Raw genomic sequence first — 12,807 nt, 5'->3', positions numbered from 1 at the left:
AACACTTTTCCACTTTGCATCCGTCAATCTTAGATGAGCTCAGGCCCAGCCAAGCCAGCGGCGTTCCTTGGTGTTGATCAATGGGTTTGGCTTTGCATATTAGAGTTTTAACTTGCACTTACAGATGTAGCAACCAAGTGTAGTTACTGACAGGGGTTTATGAAGTGTTCCTGAGCCCATGTGGTGATATCCTTTATACACTGATGTCGGTTTTTGATGCACTGCCGCCTGAGGGTTCAAAGGTCTGTAATATCATCGCTTAAGTGCAGTGATTTCTCCAGAGTCTCTGAACCTTTTGATGATTTTACGGACCGTAGATGGTAAAATCCCTAAATTCCTTGCAATAGCTTGTTGAGAAATGTTGTTCTAAAACTGTTCGACAATTTGCTTACAAAGTGATGACCCTCGCCCCATCCTTGTTTGTGAATTACTTAGCATTTCATTGAAGCTGCTTTTATACCCAATCATAGCACCCACCTGTTCCCAATTAGCCTGCACACCTGTGGGATGTTCCGAATAAGTGTTTGATGACCATTCCTCAACTTTATCAGAATTTATTGCCTCCTTTCCCAACTTAATTGTCACATGTTGCAGGCATCAAATTCTAAAGTTAATGATTATTTGCAAAAAAATATATATTTATCAGTTTGGACATCAAATATGTTGTCTTTGGAGCATATTCAACTCAATATGGGTTGAAAGTTGTTTGCAAATCATTGTATTCCATTTATATTTACATCTAACACAATTTCCCAACTCATATGGAAACGGGGTTTGTAAAAACGTTATAAGCAAAAATATATATATGAAATAATCTAGAAAGGTGGTATTGAATTTTTACACATTTTTAGATAAACCTATCTACTTTGCAAGATGGTTCTGATTCAAGTTCTGAGTTTAACATTTTGCATTCGGGTTCTCCCGGCAAAGAAGCTGAAGAAGGCCAATCGGCCCCCAAATGCGGACAGTCTTATTTGTACAGTTTGGAGCTTGAAGCAGAGGAGGAGCAATCCTGACCAGATGCCGGTCGTGGGCGGAGCAGCTGCAGATTCGTAAAGCAGCTTAAGGAAAACATCAGTAGCAGAACACGCAAAATGGAATACTAAAAGTTTACACTCTCCCTTTTTCTGCAGGTTCTGACTCAGCCCCCCCCCCCCCCCCCCCCCCTCGATGGTGATACTGATTTACAGGATTGCATTTTGTTTGTGTTTTTACCTTTTTTTTTTTTTTACACTCAAGTTTTGACCAAAACCCTTTTTTCTTTCAAGTCAGAATCCTGAACATGATCGCTGCAAATTACACTCCTCTGGCTTGGTCCCATTTTGCGCGGGTCAATTTCACTAGAGAGGTCCATGCTTTCCATCCATCCATTTTCTACCGCTTATTCCCTTTTGGGGTCACGGGGGTCGCTGGCGCCTATCTCAGCTACAATCGGGCGGAAGGCGGGGTACACCCTGGACAAGTCGCCATCTCATCGCAGGGCCAACACAGATAGACAACATTCACACTCACATTCACACACTAGGGCCAATTTAGTGTTGCCAATCAACCTATCCCCAGGTGCATGTTTTTGGAGGTGGGAGGAAGTCGGAGTATCCGGAGGTAACCCACGCATTCACGGGGAGAACATGCAAACTTCACACAGAAAGATCCCAAGCCTGGGATTGAACCCAGGACTGCAGGACCTTCGTATTGTGAGACAGACACACTAACCCCTCATCCACCGTGAAGCCCGTCCATGCTTTCCTCATATTCTAATCAATTGGAAAAAAAAACATGCAGGATGACCCCTTCTTTACACGTATTTCTGCAACCTGCAACAATGCATCCGGCAGACATTTTGGCAGTGTTGGGCGCTAGCTCCCTTCATGTAGCTTAACTGCTTAACTATTTTTATATCCATGTAACGACGTAGCTTACACCAAAGCTACAAGATACAAAGAGGGAAAATGGACTGCGAGCACAGACAATGCCTCTGGAATTTACAAGTATGTTTTTTTTGGTTTGGTTTTGAGTGGTCAGCTTGAAGCATCCCTCTGTCTCTGACTCCTTCGTTGTCATTTGGCATGTGCGTGTGTCTTATTGTTTTTATGACCCGCCCTATCTTGCCTGAGCTTGATCTGTCCGTAATGTTGCGTCCTAACCTTAGCCAATCGTGACTCATCATTTGTAAAAAAAAAAGATATATTTTTTGTCATACATAAACCAACTAATCATTGTAGATTATCTCAGCTAAATGATAGTTAATAGTATCCATTTGGTTCCATTTGTACACTCAGTTGAATTATCATTGATATTATAGATTTGGGCCCGTAAATAGAAATGCCATTAAATGGGGGTCTGTAGATTAACACATGTCAAACTAAGGGTCTTTGAAATTAAAATGGCTGATCTTACTGCATTTTCCAAGTTACTTGCCCGTCATTACATATTTGATCATTCCTTCAAATTCTGTGCAAAAAATAACGACATTTTCATTTAAATTTTTTAAATAACGACATTCAGGATGAGGGTGAGACGCAAACACAAAACTGTGCAACAAGGAATTTCCTCCAGTCTCCTGCAGGTGCCATCAGCAGGCGGACGCAGGCCCGCCCACACTTTGGAGCTAAAAGTAGGCGTTTCAAATTATGCTTAAACTCTTAAGAAAACAAGCCAAAAAATCACTACTGTCTATTTTGTGGTGAATTTTACCTGTAGATGTCATTTTTAGGTGCATAACTATAACACAGTGGTTTCATAACCCTTCTTTAGTGAAAAATAAAATAAAATGTTTTTTTTCAAATTCAAGACATAGTTTTTTTTTTACTGGTGCACAAAATGAACCGTGCCTCAACATAATGATAAATAAATGATAAATAGGTTGTACTTGTATAGCGCTTTTCTACCTTCAAGGTACTCAAAGCGCTTTGACACTACTTCCACATTTACCCATTCACACACAGATGGAGGGAGCTGCCATGCAAGGCGCTAACCAGCACCCATCAGGAGCAAGGGTGAAGTGTCTTGCTCAAGACACAACGGACGTGTGACGAGGTTGGTACTAGGTGGGGATTGAACAAGGGACCCTCGGGTTGCGCACGGCCACTGTGCCACGCCGTCCCTAACATCACCTTGTTGAAAGAACAAAACCAACATGGTGCATGAACTCACGAACTCACACGTTTACATCTGATGGTGCAAAATATGAATGTTTTAGTGGGAACTAAATGCAATATCTGAAAAGGGTACAAATTATTTCCAAAGCAGGAACCCCACCCAGTCATACATTGATTGATTGATTGATACTTTTATTAGTAGATTGCACAGTTCAGTACATATTCCGTACAATTGACCACTAAATGGTAACACCCGAATACATTTTTCAACTTGTTTAAGTCGGGGTCCACGTTAATCAATTCATGGTAAAAATATATTCAATCAACATAATACAGTCATCACACAGGTTAATCATCATAGTATATACATTGAATTATTTACATTATTTACAATCAGGGGGTTGGGATGAGGAGCTTTGGTTGATATCAGTACTTCAGTCATCAACAATTCATCAACAGAGAAATGGACATTGAAACAGTGTAGGTCTTACTTAGTAGGATATGTACAGCCAGCAGAGAACATAGTGAGTTCAGATAGCATAAGAACAAGTATATACATTAGAAATACATTTGATTATTTACATTAGGTTATTTCCAATCCGGGGAGATGGGATGTGAATGGAGGAGGGTATTAGTAAAGTGTTGAAGTTGCCTGGAGGTGTTGTTTTAGAGCGGTTTTGAAGGAATATAGAGATGCACTTACTTTTATACCTGTTGGGAGTGCATTCCACATTGATGTGGCATAGAAAGAGAATGAGTTAAGACCTTTGTTGGATCGGAATCTGGGTTTAATGTGGTTTGTGGAGCTCCCCCTGGTGTTGTGGTTATGGCGGTCATTTACGTTAAGGAAGTAGTTTGACATGTACTTTGGAATCAGGGAGGTGTAGCGGATTTTATAGACTAGGCTCAGTGCAAGTTGTTTTACTCTGTCCTCCACCCTGAGCCAGCCCACTTTGGAGAAGTGGGTTGGAGTGAGGTGTGATCTGGGGTGGAGGTCTAAAATACTAGTACAATACTAGTACACAGCTCATGAAAAACACGATTTTTTGTTATTGTCATTGTAAGTGGGCCAAAACACTTACAAACGTATATGATAAAATAATGTCATAGAAAGGACTGCTGTCATTTGATTATAAAATTAAAACATTTAACTAATTTAGTCAGATTTGGGACTGGTGTGCTTCTAGTGTGGTCACAGTGCATGTCCACGTCTGACGTCGCACACATGTGCTCCACTTTAGGACTTTTTGTGTTTGCTCACGCACATGGAAAATTGGAGGGAACATTGTTTGGGGGCATCCATAATACGCCGATAGAATAAATGATAAATGGGTTGTACTTGTATAGCGCTTTTCTACCTTCAAGGTACTCAAAGCACTTTGACACTACTTCCACATTTACCCATTCACACACACATTCACACACTGATGGAAGGAGCTGCCATGCAAGGCGCTAACCAGCACCCATCAGGAGCAAGGGTGAAGTGTCTTGCTCAGGACACAACGGACGAGGTTGGTACTAAGTGGGGATTGAACCAGGTACCCTCAGGTTGCGCACGGCCACTCTTCCACTGCGCCACGGCGTGAAAAGAAGTTTTTTATTTACACGATGAGTTGGTTGTGTCTTGACCTCCGCAGTGGAGGCTCCGCCGAACCCCTAAGGCCGACTCACCAAACCCCGAGGATTCGATAGAACCCAGGTTAAGAACTGATTTATTGAAACTTTGATTCGTAGATTGTACAATACATATTCCGTACAAGTGACCACTAAATGGTAACACCCGAATACGTTTTTCAGCTTGTTTAAGTCGGGGTCCACGTTAATCAATTCACAGTAGTTCATCAATTCATGGTAACCACTGCTATAAGATAAGTGCCAATGTTGTCAGCATTTTAAGGTGACATCAGCAATATGAAATTATGCATTTTCTACATTGTATGTCAGAATTAGGCAAATTAAGGCCCGCGGGCTGCATGCGGCTTGTTAAGCTTTTCAATCTGGCCTGCCGGACAATCCCAAATTATTTTTTGAGATCTTTAAATCAATACTTTAGCCGCCAATATGCTGTGCAGTGATTTTTTCAAATTACCGTAAATCTTGAACTATACAAAGTATTTCAATGGTTAGAATCTGCGCTTTTGCATGATATACAAGTTACTATGGTAATTTAATAAATTACTAAGGTAATCTAATTAGTTACTATGGTGAGCTATGTCACAGCAGCTCAGACGAAGCACCAAGCTGTGTTGGTGGGGAGCGTTTCCACAGAGCGGCCAGCCTGAAATGCGGCTGTCAGGGACAGACAAGGAAGGAGATTTTTACGACAAAGCTCTAAAGCAGGGGTGTCAAACTCAAATACAGAGCGGGCCAAAATTTAAAACTGAACGAGGCCGCGGGCCGAGGTTGAACAAATTAATCCTTTAATAGGGACCAAAACAAGTTTTGCATTGAATATTGACCAAGCAAGGCTTATATAACTTTATAGTGACATGCAAAATCGGGTTTGAAATAATAATAATTAAAAAATATCAATGGCATATCAAATAAAATAAAAATACAAATTGAATGCGGGTTTGAGTTGGGGCGGGGTTTGGTGGTAGAGGGGGTGTATATTGTAGCGTCCCGGAAGATTTAGTGATGCAAGGGGTTCTGGGTATTTGTTCAGTTGTGTTTATGTTGTGTTAATGTTGTGTTACCGTGCGGATGTTCTCCCAAAATGTGTTTGTCATTCTTGTTTGCTGTGGGTTCACTGTGTGGCATATATTTGTAACAGTGTTAAAGTTGTTAATACGGCCACCCTCAGTGTGACCTGTATGGCTGTTGACCAAGTATGCCTTGCATACACTTGTGTGTGTGTATGAGCCGCATATATTATGTGACTAGGCCGGCACGCTATTTGTATGGAGGAAAAGCGGACGTGGCGACATGTAGAGAAAGCCAAAGGCAGTGCTTTTACGGCCCGCCCCCAATATTATTGTCCAGGTGGAAATCGGGAGAAATTCGGGAGGGGCACTGAACTTCTGGTGTCTCCCGATAAATCGGGAGGTTTGACGAGTATGAGTATTAGTGGTGAATGCGGTGTTACAGCGGCGGGCCAGCTCTAATGTTAATTTGATATTGCCTCAAGGGCCAAATGAAATTACACAGCGGGCCAAATTTAGCCCGCGGGCCAGAGTTTGACACCCATGCTCTAAAGCTTAGTGATTTATCATATATCAGATAGTAGGTGTTTTTTTTTTCACCCATGGCATTCATATTTTGCTGTGTATGTTGCACTTTTGTTGTGTTTCGTTTGATTGCAAAATATGTCGATCGAGAAAGGGGGTGTGATTTTCATATGATGTCAATATTCAGTGTTTTATCATTCATATTGTAAATCCCACATTTGTCATGATCCGTTTCCCGGGTCATGGCGTGATTTATGTTTAGTAGCTTTTTCCCTATGTTAGTCTGTTTCCTGGCTGCACCCTCTCTCATTTTGTTTACTGTTTGTTTCCATGGGTACTAATTCCCCACACCTGCCCTTGTTTAGTAATTAGTGTTCCCACCAGGTGTTTTGGTTCATCACTCCCCTTTTATAGTTTTCAGTCAGCCAGCATTAGTCGCTGTGTCAATGTTCACCTTTCGCGACATTTACGTTACTTTTTGTTTTTTCGCCATGCTTAAGTGTTTTTCCGTTCCCTAGAACAGTGGTTCTCAAATGGGGGTACTTGAAAGTATGCCAAGAGGTACGTGAGATTTTTTAAAAATTGCAACAATTCAAAAATCCTGTATCAATATATTTATTGAATAATACTTCAACAAAATATGAATGTAAGTTCATAAACTGTGAAAAGAAATGCAACAATGCAATATTCAGTGTTGACAGCTAGACTTTTTGTGGACATGTTCCATAAATATTGATGTTAAAGATCAAATTTTTTGTTAAGCAATGTTTAAAATTAAGTTCATAATTCGGGCTTCACGGTGGCAGAGGGGTTAGTGCGTCTGCCTCACAATACGAAGGTCCTGCAGTCCTGGGTTCAAATCCAGGCTCGGGATCTTTCTGTGTGGAGTTTGTATTTTCTCCCCGTGAATGCGTGGGTTCCCTCCGGGTACTCCGGCTTCCTCCCACTTCCAAAGACATGCACCTGGGGATAGGTTGATTGGCAACACTAAATTGGCCCTAGTGTGTGAATGTGAGTGTGAATGTTGTCTGTCTATCTGTGTTGGCCTTGCGATGAGGTGACGACTTGTCCAGGGTGTACCCCGCCTTCTGCCCGATTGTAGCTGAGATAGGCGCCAGCGCCCCCCGCGACCCCAAAAGGGAATACGCGGTAGAAATGGATGGATGGAAGTTCATAAATCCTGATGGATCTCTATTACAATCCCCAAAGAGGGCACTTCAAGTTGATTACTTCTATGTGTAGAAATCTTTATTTGTAATTGAATCACTTGTTTATTTTTCAACAAGTTTTTAGTTATTTTTATATATTTTTTTCCAACTAGTTCAAGGAAGACTACTACAAATTAGCAATATTTTGCACTGTTATACAATTTAATAAATCAGAAACTGATGACATAGTGCTGTATTTTACTTCTTTATCTGTTTTTGTCAACCAAAAATGCTTTGCTCTGATTAGGGGGTACTTGAATTAAAAAAATGTTCACAGGGGGTACATCATTGAAAAAAGGTTGAGAACCACTGCTCTAAAACTCTTCGCTGTCCACCCTTGGTGACAATTAGATTTTTTTTGCTGCACGCTCGTTTAGCGTCCTGAGCTTTTTGTATTTGTTGTCTTGCCTAAAGCAATTAAAACTCAAACCTACCTGCACGATGCTCCTGCTTGCCTTTCTGCATTGGAGGGAACACGACCATCGATGCTCCTGCTTGCCTTTCTGCATTGGAGGGAACACGACCATCGTTGTACCGATCCGTTGTGGTGAAGAAAGAGCTGAGCCGGAAGGCAAAGCTCTCAATTTACCGGCCGATCTACGTTCCCATCCTCACCTATGGTCATGAGCTTTGGGTCATGACCGAAAGGATAAGATCACGGGTACAAGCGGCCGAAATGAGTTTCCTCCGCCGTGTGGCGGGGAATCTCCCTTAGAGATAGGCTGAGAAGCTCTGCCATCCAAGAGGAGCTCGAAGTAGAGCCGCTGCTCCTTCACATCGAGAGGAGCCAGATGAGGTGGTTCGGGCATCTGGTCAGGATGCCACCCGAACGCCTCCCTAGGGAGGTGTTTAGGGCACGTCCAACCGGTAGGAGGCCACGGGGAAGACCCAGAACACGTTGGGAAGACTATGTCTCCCGGCTGGCCTGGGAACGCCTCGGGATCCCCCGGGAAGAGCTAGACGAAGTGGCTGGGGAGAGGGAAGTCTGGGTTTCCCTGCTTAGGCGTGTTGCCCCCGCGACCCGAACTCGGATAAGCGGAAGAAGATGGATGGATGGATGGACGACCATCGCAGCCATGCCATTCCAACGTAACAACACTCTTTATTTTCATGTTCATTCTGGGTGTCTCATTCAGTAAAAAAAAAAAATAATAAAATAAATCCCATTCCTTTTTTAAGGCGGTGTGATAACGTTTTTAGCATTCAGACATTGTGAGGTTTTTGTATTATTTTTCCCAAAAAAAGGTGTACATTCTTTTCTCAAAATTTGGACCACCAAAGCAAAATAATAGCCTAAGACTGTTGTATGTTCATCCAATATCGTTTTTTAGCTTTTTCTAAGGCGCTGAAACATCTGTCTGCACAAATTAAGTTAATATCCAGATGATAAATATTTCTTACTTGGTTACAGAATCTTTCCGGCTGTCGGCTAACTTTGCCCGAATCTTCTGTCATGTTCCGTGCAGGCCAGATGTGGTACCTTGCTTCATCACTCCCCTCCCACTTCTTCTCTTCCACCGCACAGACCTCCCCTCCCCATCCTCGCTCTCTCGCTCTCTCACATACACTCACAACACACACACACACACACACTCTCCTCCGGACTACACGCTGCAGCAAGCCCAGGACAAAGACTTTGAAGAGAGATCCAAGACAAGAGTCTTCCAGCTGACGCCGCAGTGGACATTTCCCGCCCTGGTCGGAGGACGCGTCATCATGAACCCTGCCTGCTACTTCTTGCCTGTTGCTCTCATTCTGAGTGAGTACTCCAAATGACGCCTTGAAGTTGTTTGTGTGAGTCGCAAGTCTCTCCCGGTGCAGTTTGCGAGGGACCCGTGTAGCCAAGCGTGACTACGAGCACAGTGACGATTGTGCTTTCAATGAGTGCACATGGCGCGTTTTGCTGCAAATAAAGCTGACTCATAACTTGCCATTGTCACAATAAGCCTGCCGAAGGTCTAGTTGAACTTCACTTAAAGTTTGAATAATCCAGTGTGATCTGCTCAAACCCATTTCTAAGTGGACTCTCATCATCTCATGTTGCAAACCAAAATTAAATCTAATCCTAGAACAGGCGTCGGAAACCCAAAACGTTGAAAGAACCATTATGGACTAAAAAAGTGTTATAATGAAGACAACACTTGATGTAAGTGTCTATATTAGCCTACAATTAAAGGCTGACGCAAATCTTCGTTGACAGAAATGTTGTATTTTAATTTTTGTTCCAAACATCTTTGCAACTTTGGAAATCGTTCGTAAAATGGAGGCTTCTCACAGGATGAGATAACTCCTGGAAATGACTGGCTCAGAATGGCCAATGGTATAGAGTTGTGTCCAGGCTTAAGGAAACGGCTAGCTGTCTTCTTCTAATGGATTCATCACAATCTTTGCAAGCCGGGCAACGTTTGCTGTGGTCTGGAACAACATGACACACAAACAACTATCTGAAATGCAGCCAATATTACAAACAGTTAATGTGTCATGAGACACACAAATATAAATTAAATACACAGAGGACATAAGTGAAGGAAATTAGATGAGCTCAAAAATACCTATACGCAATGCATAATGATGCAATATGTATGTTAGCATCAATTAGCTTGCTGTCATGCACTGAACTGACCAAATTTGCTAGATTAAGAATAGAATAGAATAACGTTTTATTGTCATTTAGGCAGTGAACAGGTTCAAAGAACAACGAAATTGGAGCAGATCCCCTAAGGCAGTGGTTCTCAAATGGGAGTACGCGTACCCCTAGGGGTACTTGAAGGTATGCCAAGGGGTACGTGGGATTTTTTTTAAATATTGTAAAAATAGCAACAATTCAAAAATCCTTTATTAATATAATTATTGAATAATACTTCAACGAAATATGAATGTAAGTTCATAAACTGTGAAAATAAATGTGACAATGCAATATTCAGGGTTAAGATATTTTGTGGACATGTTCCATAAATATTGATGTTAAAGATTTCTTTTTTTGGGAAGAAATGTTTAGAATGATGTTGATGAATCCAAATGTTCAATCCAATATTACAATTCCCAAAGAGGGCACTTTAAGTTGAAGATTACTTCTATGTGTAGAAATCTTTATTTATTATTGAATAACTTGTTTATTTTTCAACAAGTTTTTGGTTATTTTTATATCTTTTTTTCCAAATAGTTCAAGAAAGACCACTACAAATGAGCAATATTTTGCACTGTTATACAATTTAATAAATCAGAAACTGATGACATAGTGCTGTATTTTACTTCTTTATCTCTTTTTTTCAACCAAAAATGCTTTGCTCTGATTAGGGGTACTTGAATTAAAAAAATGTTCACAGGGGGTAAATCACTGAAAAAAGGTTGAGAACCACTGCCCTAAGGTGCATATACAATATGGTAATATAAATAGTTAAAAAAAAAGATAGAAATGAGAGATGTATCTATGTATATGTATATATATCCACACAGAGAAATATATGCATGCATATGAATATATATACACACATACATATAACATTATTGCACATTACAGTCTGAAAAAATAGAACACTCCAACAAGTCAATAACATCAACAAAGGTCACCTCTGTGCATTCATGCACAGCGTAAAACGTTTGGTGGACAAAATGAGACAAAGGAGTGGTATAAAAACACGTCTTTCTGTGGCAGCATCAGAGAAAGTTGTACAAACTACGATGAGTTCAAGGATCGCTGCAATCAGTAGGACAAAACGGTGCTTGCCAAATACTCTCATCAGTGAAGCATGTATAACACAAACAGGGGGATTTCTAACAATTAGGAAGGTTTGTGTCATGTTTGTTCTCCTACAGAAAATATTTTAAAACAGACCTTTTCAATTTTCACACATCTCTGAAAGAGGTCCAGGGAGCCACTAGGGTGGCGCTGAAGGGCCGAATTTGGCTCTAGAGCCGCGGGTTGCTGAACCCCACCCTAGGATAATCTTAAACCCCCCCTGCATGATTTGGTGTGATTATTTTTGCAGACAAATTAAATTATATGCAGGAATATGAATTTAAATCATAAATAATAATGTAACCTGTCATTATTCAAAGTGATCATAAATCGTTTGGCTTCACGTCACAATAAGGTGGAGACCCTTTGATTTTTTTTTTCCAGCTGACTTTTTCCACTGCAAGTAAAATGTTGTTTTTATCAGACTCCGGTGTAAAAGTTCACGTGGCCCCAATGTGGTTTTGCATGCACAGTGTGATGAAGTGAACAAAATAAGTTTGTCCTGATTCGTTGCCCGGGTCATGGCTTGATTTATGTTTTGTGGACTTTCCTGTTAGTATGTTTCCGTGCTCTAACCTTTTTCCTTTTGTTTACCTTTGGTTTCTATGGACACTAATTGTCAACAGCTGCCCTTGTTTTAGTAATTAGTGTTCCCCACCAGCTATTTGCTTAATCTCTCCCCTTTGTATGTTCTAGTCACCCGGCACAAGTCGCTGGGTCAATGCTCGCTCAACCTTTTGTCTTGTTTTCACCTTCGGGCTGTTCACCCATGGCGACTATTTTGGTTTTTGGCTCCACGCTTTATTAGCGTCTGAGTTTTTGTAATTTGTCCTACCTGGAATAATTAAGGCGCAGTCCAACCTGCACGCTGCTTGTCTTTCTGCATATGAGAGAACACAACCATCGCAGCTACTACTATAAAATAAGTCGTCCACCTTAAAAATGAGTGTCTTTTACGTGAAAATAAATGGCTAATAGTAGTATAATGTATAAATGGATGTACATACTGAGATTTATTTGGGAGGGTTCTATTTTTTTAATGGCTGTGGATGTACATACTGAAATTTATTTGGGAGGGTTCTAATCTTTTAATGGCTGTTAAATTGAGGAGACACGGAAATCAGCGTTGGCTTGGTTTTCAACTCACATGAAAGCAAATGCCACATTCCAGTCCTTCAACAATGGTTATTTCTTCTGAATCAATATATATACAGTGGAGCAAAAACGTATTTAGTCAGCCACCGATTGTGCAAGTTCTCCCACTTAAAATGATGACAGAGGTCTGTAATTTTCATCATAGGTACACTTCAACTGTGAGAGACAGAATGTGAAAAAAAATCCAGGAATTCACATTGTAGGAATTTTAAAGAATTTATTTGTAAATTATGGTGGAAAATAAGTTGAAAGCTCTCACCGATGTAAGGAGGTTTTGGCTCAAAATCTCACGATACATGGCCTTATTCATTCTTTCCCTAACATGGATCAATCGTCCTGTCCCCTTAGCACAGGGGTAGGAAACCTATGGCTCTAGAGCCAGATGTGGCTCTTTTGATGACTGCATCTGGCTCTCAGATAAATCTTAGCTGACATTGCTT

At 41.0% G+C, this 12,807-nt stretch overlaps 1 protein-coding gene across 1 annotated transcript in view; it reads left to right on the top strand.

Annotated features, from left to right (window-relative positions):
* Positions 1–6,580: 6,580 nt before the first annotated feature.
* Positions 6,581–12,807, top strand: part of nrn1la (neuritin 1-like a) — a 220,405-nt gene continuing 214,178 nt past the window's right edge. Inside the window, exons 1-2 of the mRNA XM_061917452.1 lie at positions 6,581–6,826; positions 8,940–9,232. Of these exons, the coding sequence (XP_061773436.1) occupies positions 9,190–9,232 (43 nt within the window). The 5' untranslated portion in view covers positions 6,581–6,826; positions 8,940–9,189. The remainder of the gene's footprint in view (positions 6,827–8,939; positions 9,233–12,807) is intronic.

Source organism: Nerophis ophidion, linkage group LG12, assembly GCF_033978795.1.
Source record: "Nerophis ophidion isolate RoL-2023_Sa linkage group LG12, RoL_Noph_v1.0, whole genome shotgun sequence".
NCBI lineage: Eukaryota > Metazoa > Chordata > Actinopteri > Syngnathiformes > Syngnathidae > Nerophis > Nerophis ophidion.
Note: the sequence above shows the minus strand (reverse complement) of the source record. Positions and strands in the feature narration are given on the sequence as shown.